General features: G+C 31.2%; 1 protein-coding gene across 11 annotated transcripts in view; it reads left to right on the top strand.

The window, feature by feature from the left end:
- The window catches only part of NOVA1 (NOVA alternative splicing regulator 1), a 167,039-nt gene that overhangs the window by 140,465 nt on the left and 3,107 nt on the right, over positions 1-23,467 (top strand). For 9 of the 11 annotated variants that reach the window (NM_001101150.2, XM_059879107.1, XM_059879112.1 and 6 more), the window contains one exon: positions 2,556-2,627. The exons of the other annotated variants lie outside the window; for them this stretch is intronic. In NM_001101150.2, the coding sequence (NP_001094620.2) occupies positions 2,556-2,627 (72 nt within the window). The remainder of the gene's footprint in view (positions 1-2,555; positions 2,628-23,467) is intronic. 11 annotated transcript variants of the gene reach the window in all.

Here is a 23,467-nt window from a genome sequence, read left to right as displayed (position 1 = left end):
ATTAATATATTTACATTTGTCTGTTTATCAGAACAATTTTTACAACTAGTATTTTTAAGAATCAACCAGAATGCAAACTTTCTGGATTCTCTTCATTGCTAGAGCTTAAATTTGTAAAGGAAGGAGATCTTTTGTGTTTAAGAATATCTATATGAGTAATAGATAACTATAAAACTAATCATATGTTTATTACCACATTACATGTTCATAATTTTAAGAATTTAAACAAAAAAAAAATTTAGAAACTATTGTGACATTTCCAAAATCTAATCCCTTAAAGCCCAAACTTAACTATCATCTGTTTTATTTAAAATATTAAGTTTTAATGTATTATAATTTATAATAACCAAAGCCTTAATGATTTTATACACATTAATATTGTCCCAGAAGTTTAAAATTACTGGTTTTATTCCCTTGAGAAGGAAGCATGCTCAGAATTATTAAGGACAATGTCAATGAATATGAGTTGCATGAGTTACTAATACATGCCCAATGTTTCACATATATGCCAAGTAAAAAGAAAAGTATTAAATAAATTGAAAAAAGATAGTATTGATTTTAGTGATCACAAAGTCTGAGTCATTTGATATTAGTACTTTTTCTACGTATTTCTTTGCAGTATTTCAAGAGAATTCATGTCTAGGGCAAGATGGCTGTCATAATGAACCTGTGATCCTTCAAGTTGATTTTACTCTGATGAAACTAGAAGAGCCCAACACACATACCTCATGCTTCTGTAGATTAATGAACTTAGCTTCTAACCTGTGTTGGGGTAGATGGCCTCTAGATTTATTTTGCATCTATTTAGTCAACAATCTTATAATTATGCTGAGATTAATAAAGAACATATTTTAAAATATATGTTAACTACTCCCAGGAAATCTGTACAGTAGCAGTTGTAACCAGAGGTGGGAAAATTTACTCTTCAATTCATAGTCCATAGAATATTTACAAAGTCAGTAGTGTATGTTTCTGCATAGTATTGCATGGAAAGTAAAATTGTAGGGTAATTATTAATGACTCTTAGTGAAATTCTCTCTGGAGAAATGACTTTATAAAGTGAACTTATTACAAATAGCAAAAACAGAAAACAACGGATTTGAAGTTGTTTTTTTCTTCTCTTGTGAGGTTTGCAGCTCTTCTTCCCTTTTAAAATATGATTTAACAAAAATCTTGGTATGTCTATGCATTGTCTAGTTTTCCTCAAGGTTTTAAAGAAGAATCAAGAATTCCTGAACTGTTTAAAACATGATCAAATATTAGAATCAGTCTTAGTTTGTTGCTTGAGAGCAGTGAATTAATTAAGCAAGAGCATGTGAAATTTTTTATCCTTTCTTTTACTCTTAAATACTTTTTTCTATCCCAGTTAGGACTTATGAAATATGTAAATTTGACTGACTTAAGTAATTTTATCTGCTTTTTCTGACTCTGCTGAACTTTTAAAGTTATGCTTTTGCTCATATCTGAGTAATTTTGAGGATAGATATTAATATAACTCATAATGTGAATATAGAATTTTGTCCATACTATAAAACTACCCCAATTCATATATTAAGAAATATTATCTACTGAGAGTGCTACTTAAATGATACAATTTGTCAAGTGAAAGTATACCTTTTTAAAAAGATAAAAACATCTTACATACACTTTAAGGTTACTCTATTAGACATCAGAAGTTTTAAAAATACCTTAAGAATATTATGGTCTCATGTGACATGTTTTGTATATAGTTTTATATATACTATGTATATGTGTTTAAAAGTGAAATGAACAATAAATTTGATTCCTAATATTTTTGTGCTTATTTTCAACACAGGCTGATAATGCTACAAAATGTTATACACCTCATCTATACAAATTTTTAGTATTTAGCACAAATAATAAAAAATATTACAGCAATTTGTTAAAATGCTATTAGTTACTTGTTTATTAATATGAGGTTAATGTTTACATTTTCAGACGGGCTCTAAATTTATTAAAAATTAATGTTTTAGAAGATAATGTGATATTAAGAACTCAGAACTGCAAATTTAATTGCTTTTAAGTATGGAACCCTAAATTCATGTGGAATCAACTTGTTGGTGATGTTCAACATATTAAGTAGGTGGATACTTTTATGCCAAAGTAAACTTCATTTCACCACTTCTTTCAATCCCCGACTGTATTCATTGATAGGAAAATAACTTTCAGTTTTACTCATTAAATTTATTGAATTTTTGTTTGAGATCTCTTTTCCCCCAAGAAAACAAAAGGGAAAGAAAAGAGACTACTATTCATGAATATGGTCAGGATACCTTTAATACTCATGTGAATTTTTATCAGTCACCATCATGATTTCAAGTCATGAATTTATTTTTACATGCTTATGCATGCGTATTTACATGCATTAATTATTTAATTGATCTTGAATTCCATTAAATTTAAATGAGTAGGAGAAAAATTTGTTCATAGGATTTTGTTCTCGTTATATTACATTTTATTTTATTTTGTTTTATTTAAATAATCAGTTTAAGGCTTATAAAGGTTGATTTGCTCCTGAACTGCTTTATTCCCAGACATTGCCATCTTCCCCAACTACCACCAAGTCCTCTCCATCTGACCCCATGACCACCTCCAGAGCTAATCAGGTACAGTATCATCCTGTCATCTACACCATACTTTTCACGGGTGATTGCCTGCACACTGGAGAAAAAGATACTGGTGGGTTAAGGATGTATTCGTTCATTCACATTTGTGCACCATGATCAGATTCCAAATAACCTCAGAAAGAAATATCAGTTATTCCTGAAAATTTATATGTATTTTTAGCTTTAGATAATAAAAATAGACTCAGATGATAGACTACTAGAATTTTGGATTTTCCCCCTAAAATTTTGACTTTATGGAGCTCTGAGGGTTATTTATTTATTGAGTTGGTGTTTATTATTTCCCTTATTGTTTCTTCCTAGGCTTCCTGGTATATAAGTTAAGAATATCATATATGTAAAAAAAAAATGAATGTATAAATATGAGTTATTGAGCAAAGGTATATCTTTAAATGTGAATGCATTTTTCTTTGTTTTTTATTTCAGATATGCCTTACTGTGTAACAGTTTAAAACTTTTGATGAAAAACATTTCTAGCAATCTAAGAGTAACTGGAAATTGGTATTTGTAATAATTTTAATGCTGTTTAATAACTCAAGAAATGGTACTTTCTTAAAATTTAATAATACATTTTCTTTGCTGGAGTTGCAAACTTTGCAATGAAAAATATATCTTAGTTTTGACTTAATAATTGTTTTGGTACTGAATATTTGTAGGACATTCTTCAAAAATGTAGCTGTTTTTGGCACATTTAAGGAAATCATCTAAAATATTCTGTGTAATTCAGAGCCTTACTGTACTTTAACATGAGAAATGTTGAAAATATATTTATTAAAATGATTAAACACATTTTCATTTTGTCTGAATTGAGCTTCATTTAGGTGAGAAATGTTATTTTCTTTAATATTTCCACATTTTTACTAATATAAAGCCTTATCTTTTTAATATATTTTTCATGCAGTTGACTAATAAATTATTAACTTTGAGCTATATTTGCTAAATATATTAAATGTGGCTTTTGCATATGATCTAAGATATGGCTATCAGAATTATTTTGCTCATTTATTGATTCTAATACTTCTGCAACCTCAGGAAAATTTTTTAAATAACTAGAAGGAAAACTAACATTTAGAATGTTATTTTGTAGTAGGAGCTTGATTTTTATTTTATGCAGTAGCATTCCCTTCAAACAAAAATCCTTGATAATGCTCACATTTTAGCCCCAGTAAATTGGTTTAAAAAGTACACATCTCTAGTGATGAAACCCATCTCTTTTCTTTAAAGGTAATGGTGCTACATGAAGTGAGAAGCAAGCTTGCATTATTGATGCATGAAGTTGGAAAAGTGTATATGCATTTTCACTCAGACTTTTTCTCTTATGAGTTTTAATTATATGAATTAGAAAACTATTGTGAAAACAACTGACTTTAGTGTTCTTCTGCTTCATTCTCTTCCAAATAAAGACAAGACAAATGAGTACAGCACTCATTAAAAACAAATTATTTTTCTCAACATAAAGAGTAAAAAACTCTGGATCTAGAAGAAAAATCAACAATAATTTTGTCTTTAAAGTTAGATTTGTATTTTCTTGTATTTATTTTGTGGAAATATGATTTTTATAAAATGATTTATTAAAAAGCTTATTTTTTTAAGTTTACTGATATAATATTTTTACCCTCTAGATATGTTAACACATCCACCTCTAGATATTTTTCTAATTTGGAAAATTAAGTCATGTGTGGTTTTATACTCTGTCCACAGTCATCAGTTATTAAAAGTATTTGTTTATACTTTGTTTTCTTCTGTTCTTGTGCAAACAAGCATAATACCTCCTGGATAACTTCAGGCAAGATATAAAATAACAAAACAAAATCCTTAAATTCATTGAAGGAATTATAGTTATCTTTCATCTTTATGTTATTAATAGTTTGTAATTATTTCATTCCCTACAGTATTTCCCAGTAGATTCTATGCATGTTGTAATAGAGAAGATAATTTGGTTTTTGTTGTTCATTCAGTCTTTAGATAGCTCACAGTTGTTTCTTGTGGATAGTCATAATTAATTCAGATTCACTAAAATTGACTTAGATGTATAAGAGTAATAACCAAGATAGTAAAATGGGTTCTAATGTGATCATCTTAAACTCTCCATATTTAAATTAGAGTTTAAACCTATAATAATATGACTTTCATTTCTGATATGTTTACTTTAACCTTATCCAGCAATTTAGCAGGTATGTCTGTAGTTTTATGTTAAAATTATTGTTTATGTCTTATAGCTAATCTGATATCCTCTGCTGTTAAAAAATCACTGCAGACTTTTTCCATGTGAATTTTCATAAACAAATATAAAGCAATTTAGACAGCTGTTTGTGCTATTTCATCAATAATGGCTAAGTGAGTTGTGATTGAGTTTTCTTTAGACTAAATGGTTTGTGTTACAAACTAATAAAAGGAACTAAGAGACTATTAATATTTAGAAAACCCCAAAATAAAAAGCACAGAAAGTATGTTGAAAATAAGTTTTATCTGTAGTTTCCATTCTTTTAAAAATGACTATGATGCTTCAGTACCTACTGAATTTTACCTTCCTACTTTCATATTTCCACAAGCCAGACTGTTTTCACAGATCAGACTACAATGTTATGAGTCTGTAATAATTTCCCCTGGAAAACTGAAGGATTATCATATAAGAAGCCTTATAGAATGGTGGTTAAAAGTTAACTGGAGCCTAATTGCCTATGATCAAGTCTTTGTTCTGCTATTTGCTGAGTAAATTGGACCTCAGGTTCCCCTTCTGTGAAATTGAGATAATAAATTCATTATATTTAGAACGGCACTAGAATGCACTACTCACCTTATAAGTGTAAGAAGCTATGTTTACTTATTTTTTCTGAAATTTCTTTCAAATGATAAAAAAAAAGATAACTAATTAGTTACCATTCTTTAAGATGGTAACTAATTAGTTACCATTCTTTAAGATTGGTAACTAATACAGCATAAAACAGCTTAGTTAAACTGAGTTTTATCTTTAAAGAAAGATTCTGTGATACTAATATTGCTGCATTTTCAACAGTAAAATATTTATATAATCAACATGTATGTAAGCTTTTAAAGATAGCTTTAGATGCTCTGTAGTTGTTTTCTTCTCAAGTGAGAGTACAAAGTTACTTGTTGTCTAACTTATAAATCAAATTTCTATTATTTCCCTATTAAGAAAGTTAGGGCTAATACTTTTACAACTTACACATTTTTGTCTGTGCATATTGCACGTGCAAGTTTGACACTTTGGAACTTTCAGAAGCAAATATATGGATAGAAATAAAATTAAAGTCTTAATCATGTGATTAAACTTTAAAAAGATAAAAAACAGAATCAGTTGGATTTGACCAATTATAAGTTATCTTTCTACATTTTTCAGTCACTTTGATTCAACAAAATGGTTTTGTTTATCAGTCAATGGTGCCAAAAATTAAATTCCAGTCTTAATTTTAGGTTCATGATTGTTAGCTCTCCTGGGATTCTTCTCAAATTTCAAGAAAAGTACAATAATTTTTTCAGAAACATGTGCTTTATAGAATTTATGTAATAATAAATTTGAAATTATATATCAAAATATACAAAACAAATAAGTAGGTAACTCGTATATAGAACCCTTGCTGTAGTTACAGGAAAAAACAAACGGAAGTCACTAGTCCCACCTTAGTTTCATGACCACAGATCTCAAATGACCCCCTAATTCTGTCAGGTAATCATAAGCCCAGTCACTTTTTTACTTTCTGAATGTCTGTTTCATAAATCCTTGTCTCATTTCAACACCTGTATTAGTTTTTTGTGTGTAACTGACTGCCACAAATTTATTGGCTTAAACTGCACACATTTATCACCTCAGTTTTCAATGGGTCAGAAGTCAAAGGCACTGTTAGCTGAGTCCTCTGCTCAGAGTCAAAAGCCAGCAATCAAAACTATCAGCTGGGGTTTATTTTCATCTGGAGGCCTGACTGAAGACTAATCTGATTTTAAGTTCTTGTAGGTTGATGACAACATTCAGTTTTTTGTAGCTGTATGACTGGGGACCCCAACTTCTTGTTGACTGTTGACAAGAGGAAGATCTCAGAGTCTAGAGGCTACCCAGGTCTCCTGCTGTGTGACCCTCTCTACTGGCGTTTCACAGTGTGGCTTTTTGCTTCTTGCAGACAGCGGGAAAATCTCTCCCCATTATATGTTAGCATGATGAAGTCTTATTGAACCTAAACGTAAGAATTACTTTCTACCATACAGTGAAATTTAATCAGAGTAGTGACATTCCATCCCTTTGCCATATCCTGTAGGTTAGAATCAGGTCACAATTTCTCCTCATGCTTAAATGGAGGGAACTATACAAGGCATAACACCAAGAGTGTAGAGATCATGAAGCCATATAAGAATTGTCTGTGCCACGCCGAGGTCTCTTGCTCTGTCCTCACTCCAGGCTCATAACCTTAACTTCCTACTTGACTGAGAAAAATGGAAGCAATAAAAACTTTCACAAAATCACAGCTTCACCTGTACCCACATATGCTACCTCTCAACTTTCCCTGCTTCTGTTTAAAACAAGTAATTTCAGTTGCACATTAAAGGCTCAATATTTTTTCTTTATTCAAGGTCATCTCTTCACTAATTCTCCCCTCTCTCTCATCTGTTAAGTTTTTTACCTCTATAACATTCCCATCAGCATACGTATATCTGTTTTTTCCTCTCATCTTAAAAGACAAAACAAAACTTCTTTTAATCTCACTTCCCTCACCAGCTAATGCTCCATTTCTTATACTACTTTGTAGCAAAACTCACAAAAGTGTTTACTCTCTGTTTTGCAATTTTTTGTCTTCCCATTTTTTTCTTAAATCCATTCCTGTCAGATTTTTTCCTCCACAATTCTGCTAAAACTGTTTGTCTAGGACATCAGAGATGACCCCACCATTAATTTCTGTTGTCTGTTGTCAATCTGCATGGAACTTAATCTATCCACAGTATTTATTATTATAATAAATAATAATAATTTTTTATTATGACATTATTAAAAATAATGTCACTTTTGCTTCCTTGGTGTACTTTCATTGCTTGATGTACTTTTATTACTTGACTTCCAGGATGTTATTGCACACCCTTTTTTTCCCTCCTGTATCATGCCATGTGCTTCATCTCAGAATCCTTTGCTAGTTCCTCCCATCATCCTTCTTAATATTTGAAACTCTGGATGTATACTTTTCTTCCTCCTCATATACTACCTTGGCTTTTATATTCTGACATATGCAAAATTTATGTTTTCATTGAGAAGTAGGTTTACTATGAACTAATGAAGCTTAAGGGCTACCCCAGTGGCTTAGTGGTAAAGAATCCGCCTGCAATACAGAAGACACAAGAGACCTGGGTTCGATCCCTGGGTTGGGAATATCCCCTGGAGGAGAGCATGGAAACCCACTCCATTGTCCTTGCCTGGAGAATTCCATGGACAGAGGGGCCTGGCAGGGTACAGTCCATGGGGTCACAAAGAGTTGGACTTGAATGAAGCGACTGAGCATGCATGCAGTGAAGCTTAAACCTTAGGATTCTTCACCTGCGCAGGCTTATTACAAGGCCCTCTACCTAATTTTATGTTTATAATTTTGAATGTAGAGGACAAAGATGTCCTCTAAAATTGTGAAAGATTCAGGTCCCACATAACAAGGGTTCACATTTATCTCTAATACACATATCAGAGTGAAACTACAGACTATATCCAAGTTTCCACTCAGCTCTTCCACATGCATATCTAATGGACATCTTTAATTCAGAAGTCCACAAACTACCCCAAACCTGCTCTATCTATAGCCCTTACAGTCTCTATTGAAGCAATTCCATGGACCGTTTTCTCAGATCTCAAGTCTTGGATTCATTCTCATCTCTTTTCTTTCATACCCCAAATCCAGTTCCTATAAGAAACAATGTTGACTCTATCACTAAAATACATATAGAATGTTGACCTCTTCTCATTACATCTACTGCTACCCTAGTCCAAGCCTGAATTATTACAGTAGTGTCTATATAGATTTCCCAGAATTTCTACCTTTGCACCCAAAAATCTGTTCTCCACTGAGCAAATGATTTCTTATAAAATTTCTCTGCTTACGCCTGTGATAGTTTTCCTTTGAACTTAGCAAAAGCCAATATCCTCCAAATGACATCTAATTAATTTATAGGATCCTTGCCAGATTACCACTTTCACTTCATTTCATATCAGTTGCCTCCTTACTCTGCCCTAGGTAAACCCACCTGCTTGGGTTGCCTTGCAGACATTAGGCAAGTTCTTGCCTCTCTCTACACGAAATTCTCCAATCTCAAAGAGATCTACTTGGCTAACATCTTCAATAGTCATCAAGTCTTTCTTCAAATATCGCTTCTCAATACCCTTTTGAGATGGATGTATCAAGCCACCCGATTTGATATTGCAACCTGGCCTCCCCATTCTTCCAGTACTTCTGATTCCCTTTATCTTGCTGTATTTTTTTTTCTTTTGCCTCGCAGAACACTGCATGCTTTGCTTGCTGTTGTTCAGTCACTAAGTTTGTAACCCCACAGATTGCAGCATGCCAGGTCTCCCTGTCCCTCACTATCTCCTGGAGTTTACCCAAGTTCATGTCCATTGAGTCGGTAATGCCATCCAACCATCTCATCCTCTGCCACCCTCTTTTTTCCCAGCATCGGGTCTTTTCCAATCAGTTGACTGTTTTCTTATCATCATACTAAAAAAATTATATATTGTCAGCCTCACTGTCCTAGAAAATCAAGTTACATGAGAACAATAGTCTGTTCTATTCTTTGATGTATCAGAAGCATTTGTTCCTTAGTCCCTAAGTCATATCCAACTCTTTTGTGACCCCACAGACTATAGCCCACCAAGCTCCTCTATCCATGGGATTCTCCAGGCAAGAATACTGGAGTGGGTTGCCATTTCCTCCTCCAGAGGATCTTCCTCACCAGGGATTGAAATCAGGTCTTCTGCATTGGCAGGAGGGTTCTTTTCCACTGAGCCACTAGCCTGGAACATTAATAGATTCTCAATAAGTATTTGTTGAGTGGCTAGTATTAGTTGGAAGAATAGGCTTATAGTCTGTATGGTTTTTAAAACTCATTTTTTATTTTTGAAAATCCTTTCTTCAAATGAAATCTTGGCACAGAAGTTCTCTAAAAATATAAGCCAACAGAAAAAGAAATACTATTGATTGTATAACGACATTAAGTAAAAGGGACATAGCCTTCTTTGTTAGATAACTTTTTCACTTCACCAGTACTCAGAGCAGTTTAAAAATATTTTTTTGTTTGTTTTGCAGAGGAAACCAGTCAAGCTCTTACCTCAAATAGGTCATAATTCTCCAACAAAATGTAAAAATTAAGCTTTATTTCCTTCAGTGTTGTATGTGATATCACGATAGTATTCTTTAGAAATATGTTTAATAAAATCCTAGAAAAATAGTGAAATTCAAATATTCTTTTTAAATGAACTTGCTGACTTTATTATACACATTAGATTTTATGTACTCAAAGCTATTAGGATGAGCCTTATAAAATTGCTGATATTTGAGTGCAGTTCCTTAGGCTCAACATAGAGTATCATATTCATATCAAAATCTCCAAGAATTCTTAGAAATAAATTGGACCAAAATTGAATCCATATTAGGAGAACATGGAGTTTTCATATAAAAACATCAAACATTCCCTTAATAAATAGACAGACTTACAGTAACCTTGGAGGGGAAAATTTAATATCATAGAAACCTTAATTCTTTTAAAGTAAAATGTAAATCTGTTGCAATTTCCCTTATATTCATTCCCTTTTTGTCTGGTTTTATGGGAAAGTGAAGCAAGACAAAATGATTTTAATGTTCATATGAAAAATGCCTGAGATTTACCATGAGACAGTTAATAGAATAGTTACCAAAATAATGTGTATGAGATTAAATACTTCACTCAGTATTAAAACTTACTATAAAACTCTTAATAGTAAACCATATTTGGCATTAACACAAGCAAATATAATTGGTCAATGAAATGTAACAGATGTCAGAAATAGACCTAAGTTATATATGGGAACTTACTATATTCTGTCATTCCTTAAGAAAGGTAGTATAATTTAGAAATTAAGAGACTCGTACTCTTAGGCCATAGTTCCTAGCTTCAAATTAAATCTTTGCTGCTTCCTAATATTCTAACTTGAGAAAACATCCTTAACTTCACCATGTGCTGTGTGTTTGTAAAATGAATAATAACAGTGCCTGCTTCACAGGGTTGTCATGATTCTTGAGTGAAATCAGTGCATGAGAAGCATTGAGAACTCTGCTTGGTCCAGAGTAACATTTACATGTCATTTTATTTATTTTAGAAAAAGATGTTTTATTTGATAAATGGTACTGGCATACTTGACTATCCACCTGAAGGAAAATAAATTTACCCTCTACCTTGTCCAGTATATAAAAATAGATCTTAGTGTATTCAAGATTGAAACTGTAAGACTATGTGATGAAATTATGATGTGAGAAATAAAGTTGAGGATGACTTTATAGAGCAAGAAGTAAATATGAGACATAAAGGGATAGGTTAAAACATTCAAATTTACAAATATTTTATATTTTTATATAGTGGAATACACCGTTAACAAGCAAAAGGTGACAGCATCCTTGAAAAAATATGTTTAGCATATATGACAATGAATTACTGTAAAGAGAGCCCCTAGATTGATAGTATAAAATAAAAATCCAGGAGAAAACATAGGTCAAGATTACGAAAAGGCAGTTTATAGAAGAGGAATGGAAATGTCCAATAAACACATGAAAGCGTATTTAACCTTACCAAGTATCAGGAAAATTTCAATCAGCATTCACAAGATTATATTTTTTCACCAGACAGACAAAATTTTATATGCATATGTGTAATACACATAAATCAGGAACACAAAAATTAATCTCTGTGTGGGCCTATGTGTGTGTGTTCATAAATTAAAAGTGTAGTCAAGGATATAGGCAATAATCATTCTCTTACAGTGTTGATGTAAGAAATGCTATATCATTACAGCTTTTGAGCATCTACCCAGTAAAATTTAATGCACCAATACATGGAAATATAGAGACAAAGATGTATATTGCAGCAAAAGTTGGAAAACCATCCGACCTTTAGCAGGAAAGTGGCTAAGTAAATATGGTATTATAGAATATTAATGTGGTAATGCTATTAAAAATAATGAATTAGAGCCACATAAATTGGCCTAGGATAGTGTTCATAATATTAACTGAAGAAAATTAAGTTGCTAAGAAACATATGGCCTTCTTTTTAATAGTCAAAAAATATCTTGTGTTTGTGTATCGTCCGGATGATGACAAGGAATACGAACATTATTAAGTTTTTATATTTCTGCTTTGGTTTCAAAATGCTAACTAGGGGAAAGTAAAACAAGATGGAAAAAAACAATGGCTTCAGTTACAATTTATGTAATGTTTTAAGGAATCTAAAGTGGGAACTTTCCAAAAGATTGAGAAAGAGTGGACCATCTTTGATATTAGATATATGTGGACTACTTGGCCCTTTCGTTTCCTAGTTGTCAGATGCTTGTTGAGGAGTTTCAAGAAGGGTCACAAGAGAGGCTTCAGGACTAGAAGAGACACACTTTAGTGGCAAAGGAAATGGCAGTTGTTTCATAGTTAAAAGTTATGCCAAATTAAATGATTATGTAATATTTGTAATATTTTTATTTATTCTTTATTAATATAGCAAAAGGTCTCAATTCTAGTCTCATCAAAATTACCAATAGAGATTCTTATTTAATAAATCTAGGATGAGATTATGCATCTATATTTGAACAGTTAGAAAAACGTTTCCTAGAGTCTTTACTTGGGTAACACCATTTACCATATGAAAATGCACAGTAGTTTATTAAAAACTATAATTATATAATTGTGTATTACATAGCAATTTCCCTTTACAAAGACTTTTTTATGAAATAACACTTCAAATATTATTTGATAAACATTAAAGAAAAACATACTTGTATAGAAATTGAGGGGTGTTAGTTTTATCACTGAGAACAGTAGAGGTTTACTAGTAATTACAATTTAAATCTATGAATAAATATTATACAAAGGATAATTGTCTTTTCAGATAGTCATAGTTTTTTGACTATTGCCAAATTCATTTAGAGGTTTTCTAACCTTGGAGATCTTTATATATGCAGATTATGTTACTATTTTCAAAGATTATTTAGCAATATTTTTGCCAAAAATGATGGTAAAAGGCTAAATGAGCACTTCCTAACTATACCCATTCCACTGCAAATGTCTGGCTTCGTTAGTGTGCTGTGCTGTAGATGATGTGCCCTTCACAGCTAGTGATGGGCATCAGGGGATCTTTCTGAGGGCAAGTTAAGAATTTCTGCTGAAAACAGCACACCATTAATATTTTCAGGTTAGAATTATAACATATCTTTTAGTGAATACCAGGTTATGTGACCTTCCAAAGTCCCTGCTAAAGGTTCATTTCATATGAAGATGTACTTGTATTTATGGAAAGCCTAGGGCTTTTGAAGTTTTCAGATTGAAGAAAATGGTACACTCCAGGGGGAAAAGAGTTAATGAAATGTGAAATGTACCTTATTTTACATCCTATATGTGCTTTGGGCACTGATAAAAATACAGAGTGCCTTGTCTAGTATTAGCTGCTAAGTAGGCAGATAGACAATAGTCTTTGTTTTTCTGGACTGCTCCCTAGTAGGTAAAGGTGGTTTGTTGGTTTCGTCAGCATTCTCCTTTAAGTCAGAGCTCTGGTAGTTCTTGCAGATGCTGTGTTCTCAAGACAGAACATTATATGTGCCTTTATATAACCGAAGCACTTAATGTTTCATTACTCCAGAATGTGCACTAGTCTTCAACAGACTTTTTTGTCTTTCAATTAAAGCCATATAAAATAGAAAATACACAAAATAGGAAAATTGGGTAGTTATCAACATTTTCAACATTTCAGTTTTATTTAGAAAATGATTAGAAGTAGGAATACTTTTGCATATTCTCTTAGATAAGAGTAGTTTTGCCAGAGTTGATAATCTGTTCACTGTGGATAAAAATTTATTTCTCATTTTTATTTCTAATTTTTTAATCTTTGATTTGGGAATATTCCAGTTGATCTTTTTCATCTTCTGAACATAATACCTCATAATTTATTTTATTGGTCTTTAGTTTAGCTATTGTTTTTTTTTTTCCTTCCATTAGGTGATACAGTCCTTCAGTTACATTTTAAAAATATTTTTGAAAATACAAATGGTTTGTTTCGTTATAAAGCTTTTAGCCAACTAAGAGTTATAAACGTATTTTTATTAGTGTTTCATTAATGTTTTAGAAGTGAATTGCTTCAATCCATCCATAGGAAAAGAATTTAGTTCTATGACTAGTAATATGTTTATTTAAATTGCAGACATTCTTCTGTAGCTTTTCATTTATTAGTCGGTATATGTTTTCATATTCCAAGTATTAATATAATGAGAATAATTCAGGACATTTTCATTTCTCAATGACAGTCATTGGTGATAGTAAGTTAACAATGTCCCTTTACTAATAAGATACTGAAATATAGACACCTATTATTTTTTTAAAAAGCATATACTGCCTTCAGAAATACTCTTGGTGAAATTAAGATATAAGAAATGTTGAATTTAGCTTGATTAGTAAATATAAAATACCTACAAGTAACTGTAATTTGATTTCAATAATATTTTAAATCATGTTAAAAATATGGCACATCAATCTATCATTAATTAATAATACTTAACTTTAATGGTGAAAATCGCTTAATCAAAAATTTGTAAAAGCAAAATAATCCAAATTGTGAAAGTTTTCTTAGTAATTAGCTACCACAGTTACCTAAGTTTAGAGATCAGTTTTTAAACATAGTTCAACATTTACCTCCAATAATATCTTATCAGATTAGTTTGCTTACATTATAGAGTATTGAGTCAACCCATACTCAGAATTTTAAATGGCTTTATATTCCTAGATTAACTTTAGTGGTTTTCCCAAACAGGCATTTAGCATAATTACATTCTTATTTAAAACTATGATTTTACATTTTCTTGTTTTAAAATTTTATATGTATTTTCTGGGACTTCCCTGGCGATCAAGTACTTACAATTCCATTCTTCCAGTGAAGAGGACACAGGTTCAATCCCTGGTTGGGGAACAAAGATCCCACATGCCAGGTGGCATGGTCAAAAATAAAACAAAAACAAAAAAATTTTTAGGTATTTTCTATATCTGTTTTTCTGCCAGCTCATTTTATAATACACATTTAAATGTTTATTAGTATTTATTATGCCACATGTCTGGAAGCTTCATGAAAGCGAGATCTTATGCTTTCTGTTTAACTCTGTATCTCCAGGAATAGTACCTAGAATTCAGTAAATAATTATTCAATGAATATAGGAAATATACTAAATTTATTTTAAATGACTTGTTCGTTCTGCTTTTGCAGGACTTCAGCAGCCTAATTTGGGGATAATTTTTCGATTTCCTTTGTTATGGTGCTTTAAAAACTTTTTAAATAAGACAAGTTTTTATATGGTAAGAAAAAAAGCTCATCTGAAACCCAGCCTCTATTATTTTATTCAGTTTTATCTGTGTATAATTTTACACTGTTTAACTCAAATTCTACATATACATTTATATATATTTTTTAATTGTGCATAGATATTTTCTACATTATTTTATTATAGTTTCATATGGTGTCTTATACTGTTTTACTGTGTATATGACATTTTCCATGTTTGGGATTATTTCCCAGATAGATCACAGAAGGAGAGAAACTAAGTTAAAGATTATGCTCATTTTATAATGTAATGTGTTACGTAAAGTGATTTCCTAAATACATTGCCACAGAAAAGAGGTTAAAAGAAAGAGATGAAGATAGTTAAGCCTTTCCCTTATTTTCATTTAGTTTGCCTTTTTGTGTGATTAATTTTGCTGTTTTGTGGAATATCTTTGATTATTTTAGATGTTAAATATTTTCTTGTCCTGCACAGTCCTTTGCTGTTCACTGTTTAATGAATTATCTGTTCACTTTTGCCTTCCACTAGATTATCTTGTCCATTCCTCTGGCTTTAAATACTATTGCTGTGTTAACTCAAACCCACAACCAGTCACCTATTTGGCATGTTCTTATGGGTGGTGCATTTCAAACTTGATATATCCAAAATAGAATTTTTGATTCTGTCTTTATCTTTCACACCTTTCCATCATCTGCTTCAGTAAACACAGCCCCTACTTTCATGTTCACAGCTGTTTTTCATTTTTTTAGTTTATTGTTATAACCTCTAAAATATCAAGTTTAAAATATTTGTTTTCATATTAAAAGCCCAAATATATATTTCATTAATCAGAATTAAGAACTCTGAACTTATTATATATACCCTGAAATAGCTGAGCTAAAAAGAGAAGGTTTGAAACTAATAGTTTCAAAAAGCTTTTTAATAATTTGACACGTGGATGGTGATGGCAAATGAGATTTCCAGAAATTTAACCTCAATTTAGTAAAATCTGGTTTGGTAAGCAATAAGAAGACAAACCCCAAATTATTTTCATTTGGAAATAATAAGCTGCTCTATAATAGTTTATCATTCACACCCTCATGTTTTCTTCATCATTACTTGACCTCTGGTAGTAGTCTTTTTTGATATATCTAGAGTGCTTATCCCCTCAACATAACAGACATAGTTCCAAGGGCTATTTTTTATTTTTTTCTTAACCCATAAAGAATATATTTCTCCTATTTTTCTTATTCCTAAGTATATCCCTCTCTGAAATATAGTATGTATTTTTAAAACATGCAGCAGTCACCAAAAAGGGGGGGGAAAAAACTTGGAATAATTCTTCAGTGGAAAAAGCAAAAAAAAAATGTATTAAATTTTAAAAAATTGTTCAGTTAAACTTGGTTTGCCTTAAGAAATTTTGTGGTGATTATCATTCATTTTCTGTCTTATCTCAAAGAAACACAAAAAAGAGGTATGCTGTCTGTCATCCTCTACCGTATCTTACAGCCAGAGGGGAAAGTAAAGTATGGCCCTTTGGAAGAAGATATAAAATGAAAGTACAGTTTCCACAAAGCTTTTAAAAGTCAATTATTTTAAGGTAAAAATGCAGTTGCTTGAAGTAAGGCAAGATGTGGGAGGTAATTATACCAGTTAGGAATTGTGATTATGAGTCAGGAGAAGTAGACACTGTGATTGAGTCATCTTATTAATTGATCCAGTTTATCACTTAGTCAAGTAAACACTGAAATGTTTGTATTCTAGACTTTTAGAACCAACCTGACAACATTTTTTTATGGCTGAAGAAGCCTAGCCACAAGCTTAATGAGTAAGAAGTTACAAAATAACATATGAAAAAATAATAAATGAAAAATTATAAAAAGACATAGAGTGCATATTTAATTTAATTTTATTGGATTTTTAAATAGCAAATATGTTACTGATTTCAATAATTTTATAAGATTAAAACATCTGTACATTTATTTCGTAGATTTCAGTATGGTTGTAACATAATTTGAATTTTAGATTTTAGAGATGATAAAGTTTTTTTTTTTTTTTTTTTTTTGGTAAGAACCCAGTATCATACGTTACACACACATACACACACACACTCACTCACTCACTCTTTCTCTTTCTCTCTGCTGCATGGCCATCTTTCAAATAGTTTATTTAGTTCTTACATATATATCTATTTATTTTCATTGCATTTGAGCTGCTGTTGGAAAACCTAAGATTTCACAAAGTTAAAATAGGTGAGTTTAAGGGGAAGAACAGTGTGGGGAATACAGGTAACATTTTAGTCATTTGAAACAAATGAATATACAAAGGCAGAGACCTAGAAAAACACGTAATATAGAGTATATTCGAGAACTAGCAGGTAAAGTTTGGCTTCAGCATAGGATACTAGTCATAGAAATTAAACTGGAAAGACAACTTGGGGACAAGGTATGGAGAATTTGGAAAGTCTACATGAGGAATCTGGATAATTTAGTGGGTAGCTGGAGTGAAATCACTGAAGGCTATTGAGTAGTTTTTTAACAAAGCTAAAATAAAAACACCTACAAGTCTTTGATTTTTATCGATGACAAAACTGAAGTGTTTTGACAAAGGTCACACAGCAGAGCTAGGGTGAGGGTCCATATGTCCTAACTACCAATTCTAGATTCTTCTTATTACACCACACTTTACTTTAGATAGGCTAAACAGTAGGACTGGCAAGAACCGTACAAGGGAAAAAAATCAACAGTGCATAACAGGATGTAGAGATCTAGGGAGCAAGAGAAGGCACAGATGGCTTCCAGGTTTAAAACCTGGTGTTGGCAGTAGGTGGAGGGTAAGGATATATGAGAAAAGACACAGCATGGTATTTTATGATAGATACTGAGACATGCTTGTGAAAAATGGTACTGCCTTAAATTTGGTTATCAAAAGTAAGTAGATTAAACAGACTAGTAGAGAGTTGGAAGAGCTGCTTTTTTATTCTTTTTGGAAGAAAAAGACATTCTTTTTCTATGTCATACATTTTTTGTCAAAGCAGTACTTTTTAGAAAGGCAGTTATTTATATAAAATCTATAATCAAAAGAAAAATACACTTTTTGCAAGTTACTCTGCTTGGCAGTTCAGTGTGGATCTGCCCAAGTGATACATGCATCTTCAATGGTCACTAATAAGTGGTGTCTCAGTAGCCCACAGGGTAATACCCTAGGCAAATGAAGGAGATTTATCCTGTTAGATCATGCAGGGTATATCTCAGTAAAAGAATATTAGTTAATACACTCCTTTCTCTTTACCAGAGTTAAGACATCTTGGCTTTTAGAACATCAAGAGATACAATAAAATGTCAGTATTTTTTTTTTTTTTTTGGAAAGGCAAATACTACATGATATAACAAGAACACATTTTCAAAGCTAATATTTTATCGATTACAAATTATTGAAATCTAATTCAAAGTGATGTAACAACAACAAAAAAAAAGATGGGGTTATATTGATTCCGTGCTGGCTTTAAACATGGTTAGATTCAGATGCCAAAATGCTATCAGAAACCTCTCTCTCTCTTTCCATTCCTCAAGTCTCTTTTTATCTAAGTTAACTTTATTTTCAGACAGCTTCTTCCTCCGTCCATATATTGACAAGATAGCACTAGTAACATCGAGCTTGTGTTCTACTAGATCACACGGTTACTTCCATCCCAACAGTTTCGCAGATTCTTAAGGCTCTTACTGGACCATCCTGTGTCACGTGCTCAATCCCAATTCAGTACCTGCTAAGAGATGAGGGAAGTGTGATATGTAGGCTTAGGTCATGTTTCCACTTCTAAAGGCATTGGAAGGTGGTCAGCCTTACCTAAAGTACCAGTACTTAGAATGAGAGAATATTTCCTGAAGGCAAAGTGGAGTCTGTTGTCAAAGGAGATGTCAGCTGACTGAATGAATGAGGTAATAGATAACCACCATTGACAGGAATTGCTAAAAAAAAGTAAAGCAGTACACATGTAGCGTAAAACATGGAAGCCCTAAATAAAATAGTTCATACTATTAATTGGGCTATCTTAAACTATACTTGAACTTGTTTTGCATTTTTAAGGTATGGCTTTATGAAATAATTCAATAATTTTCCTTCCATAAGAAATATGCCTACAGACACTCTCATTCTTTTTTAAGACCATAATGAGTTGGAGTTCTTATTTGGCAAAGGAGTAAATGTGTTTTTCTTAATGCTTATTTTTAATTAGAAAAATGTCAATTTTAAGTCTACCTATTTGGTGTTTTTAACTTTTTCATAGCATTCCCATAGAGGTTCTTCTTTTATGGTTGCAAATAAACAGTCGCTGTATTCCTTGTTTTTCTGAAAACAAGCAATTGGTATAATTATATTGTTAATCTTTTCTCATGTTTCTTTGATATAACAGTTGTAATCTAGGAATAAGGAAAATTTAAATACAATTCTTTTTTTTTAAAGTAGTACCATTATTTAAGCGGATCATCACTACTAAGACGGGTTTAGGTTTGAACAGGAACTCTCTGTGACATGGAGATAACAGCAACCTGACAGGGAATACATAGTAAAGAATACAATACTAATACTACTAAAATGAAATATGATCATCTCTCAAAGATTTTCTTACCCCTTTTTCTTCAAGTTATACTGTCTCCTTTGTACACTTTACATATTTTTGTACCCACACTTTAGGACTTGACTGCACTGATACATTTACACATCTATTTTCTGTAACTGATCTGAGAGTTACGTAAAGGCAGGAACAGTATATATATCCTTTAGCTCCCAACACGGGGCCTGGGTCACTTAATAAGCTTTCTACAAAAGATTGGGTGGATGGTAGCAACTATAGGTCATATTTCTGAAGGGAAAACTGATTTGCAAATGTCAGGAATATATATGATATGGCTGATACTCATTACACCAAAAAATTGTATGCTAAGATACAACTTTTTTTTTTCTTTCAGTTCTTTAGAAATAAGAATGTATATGTCAGTGTGATAACAGAATGAATCAATGAAAATGAAGTCGTAGATACAATTAAAATCAGCTATTTGTCCTCTCTTTTGGGATGTAAACACTGTCAATACACAGATTTTCCTTTAGGTAAATGTTGTATTTCCATGTCCCAAGAAGTAAGCACGTAGGCTGTCTCACATAATTCTCGACACACTTTTCTCATTCCCTACCCATTTTTCAGTTGCTCAGCATCTTCAAGCTTCCACACTTGTGGTTCACTTCTTTATGGCTCTAATCTGGCACATAAAATGGAAACAGAACACTATTCTCAAAAAAAAAAAAATAAAACACTATTATCTCAGATACTATATTAATGCAAATGAATTATTTTTTCTTTTTGTCTCAACTTGTCCCTTTCAGAGAGTCTCTTTCCTGTCTGTCAATTTTAGATTAATACTAAATATGCAAATAAATATGAATGTATTCTTTTAATTTTTCAGAGAAAAAATAGAGTAAGAGGTTTTTCATGTCATGTCAGAAATAAAAGTTGAGTCATATTCATTGGCTAGGCTACAAAGTTATTTACTTTTATTAAATTTGGAGTTTAATATAAACTTACATTTATGTTTTCTTTAATTTTCTATTTCTAAAATCATTCATTGTAAGCAAAATTATAACTAAAGTTAATAAATGCTACATTATAAATATTAATATGCAATCACTACTGTCTTCTGTTCATACACACCTTTAGTTACATGTAGACGAAAATCAGTTGTATCAGTTATACCAGCAAAATTTGGAAGCTGCATCAGTATTTGATAAAATAACAAATATGGCTGACAGTATTTATTTAAGATTATGTCAAACATTAATAATTTAAACTAAAATCCAGAAAATGTACTTACTACATAAAGACATCTTTAGAATAAGGATAAATGACGTGGTGTAATTCTTCAATTTACAAAGATATATTTTTTTGGAAGATGTTTATTTTTATCAAAAGTTCACATACTGTTTCTGAAAAATACATTATTTTAGTTTTTTTGAATATTTAAAAGGAAAAAAATGATTAAAGGGAAAAATTTTAAAGGAAGGATGAGGTAATATGCTTGTATAAGTAACGTAAGTATTGGGTACACATTTGCAAGTTGTTCTAGAAAGACAGAACTAATCAATTAATCCTAGAGTTAAAAAAAAAAAGTTACAGCTGCAGTAACTGGTGTGCAGTGTGGTAGAAATTAACAAAATCTTCACACAACTTATAGAAGCTTATTTTAGAGTGGATGTTGTAAAATTATATGTTTCATTACTTTTTACTGACAGTCTGTAGGATAGCTTCCATTAACCTTTCATGTGCTATTAGTCTCTTCCTGGGTTATAATCATGCAGGCAGTCATTACACTGAGTAAAACAATAGTGGTATTAAATTTTAAAATAGCGCTTTTGAAAGTCTTAGTTGATTAATATGTTTTTCCTCATAAAAGATTGCATTAAAACACCTCAGTTTGTCAGTATATGTGTTTTCAGCAATATTTTATTGCAAAAAATTTTCTAATTTTGAAAAGAAATCATGATTTATAAAATATAATCATATTTAACATTCAGATTTGTAAATCCTTAAAAGTAAATTTTCTTAATATTTTATGTGCACAGAATAAACTATAAGGATGATTCTAACTCATCTTAAGTGGTGTAAGATGTATTCATGGTTTAACTTTCTAATTGTATTACTTTAACATATTTCAATATTTCAGACAAATAATTTTCTACCAGAAAGTCTGAGAACAAAAAACAAGTTAACTTGTTAAAAAAAATTGTCTCTCAGTCGACTTCTTGAATATGAATGAACTTAATCAGGGGAACAAGAGAAATATATTTGACATTCCAAAGAAATGTTTCTAGAAAATTTAATTTTTTCAGTAAAATGATATGATTATATATAGACAAATTGTAATGAGACAAAATTATACTGTGACTTTAATTTATACATGTGGGAAGAAAAGTTTTGTGGGATGTGTGTATATAATATGTGTAAATATATTAATGGGGTAACCTATTCTAGAATTTGAGTTTATACTTTCACTGCTTGCTATCTTCCTAAAAATACATGACTTTATTATTATTTTTTTTAATTCTTACCCAAGTCTGTGTTTTAAAGATAGCATGGCAATACTTGCTAAAAATTAACTAATGAGATATCTCATAAAGTATCTCAACTAAATTTCTGCTGAAATTTATGCCCATTTAAATGTCTGGGACAAGGAAAGCAGTTACTTCAGTGCTTTGTCAGTGATAGAACATTCACAGTTTTTATCTCCTGGTGAATCATAAAAAGTGCCATATGTATTTTTGTGCTACCAAAATATAATTTTAAATGTTAATATCTACATTTTAATTGAAAGGGTTATGGAAAATACCATCCTGATTTTATACATCTTATAATAGCATTCGATTATGATTAAATAATTTAAAACATGCTGAGTTTTGTGGCTGGATGTTTTGGTTCAAATTAGCTAAAGTGCCTATACTTCGTATGGTCACAGTGAATCATTGTGACTATTCATGTGACTGCAGTAAGTTTTAATTAATCTTTGGCAATATGGTTGTAAGGTCTATTTTTAAAAATGTAGCTATTGCTGCCAAAAAGAGAATTATCTACGTAATCAAAATAGTCATTTTACAAATTTAGACAGATGTAATATTACTCTCAAATAGCCCCTAACCTACCTAAAAGCTACTGAATTTTTTTATATTACTAATTGTTTTGAGTTATTGTTAAGGTTACAAGTTGGTATCAGTTTAGTTGTAAAACTAAAATACTACCTAAATATGTTGCCCTTCATCTCTGAAAATATTAGTCATGAAGTAAGGTATTGAACAACACAAAAATTACGAGGAACATGAAATTAATGTTTTAAAGGGACTCAAGGTAGAACTTTCCTACTTTTATCTTTCCTAACTTTGGTTTATAATCTTGTGCTCTTCGTTTTTATATGTTTTAGAGCAAAATATTCTTGAAGCCAAGTAGGTGAATCATGAACAGCATTTTGATTTTGGAGTTATATAAAAATGTTACCATTGATGACATATGATTTCTTCTTTTTGATAACTTCTGCAAAATTCACAGTCAAGGAAAATTTTTGTTTAATAATTTAAAACTGAAAATTGCCTTTTCCTTTGAAAATCCCAGGTTCACAAAATAACTATTACAATATGATATTGGTCACTTTAGAAATTGTGGTATTTCTATCTTTCATAAATTATGTTTAAACTAATTTTCAGTTTACTATTTTACTTTATGTAGGATAGCAAAGTAATATAATGTATGTGCGCAAAACAGAAGTAT

This window comes from Bos taurus, chromosome 21 (genome assembly GCF_002263795.3).
Source record: "Bos taurus isolate L1 Dominette 01449 registration number 42190680 breed Hereford chromosome 21, ARS-UCD2.0, whole genome shotgun sequence".
Lineage (NCBI taxonomy): Eukaryota > Metazoa > Chordata > Mammalia > Artiodactyla > Bovidae > Bos > Bos taurus.
This window is presented reverse-complemented; position numbering and strand designations above follow the sequence as displayed.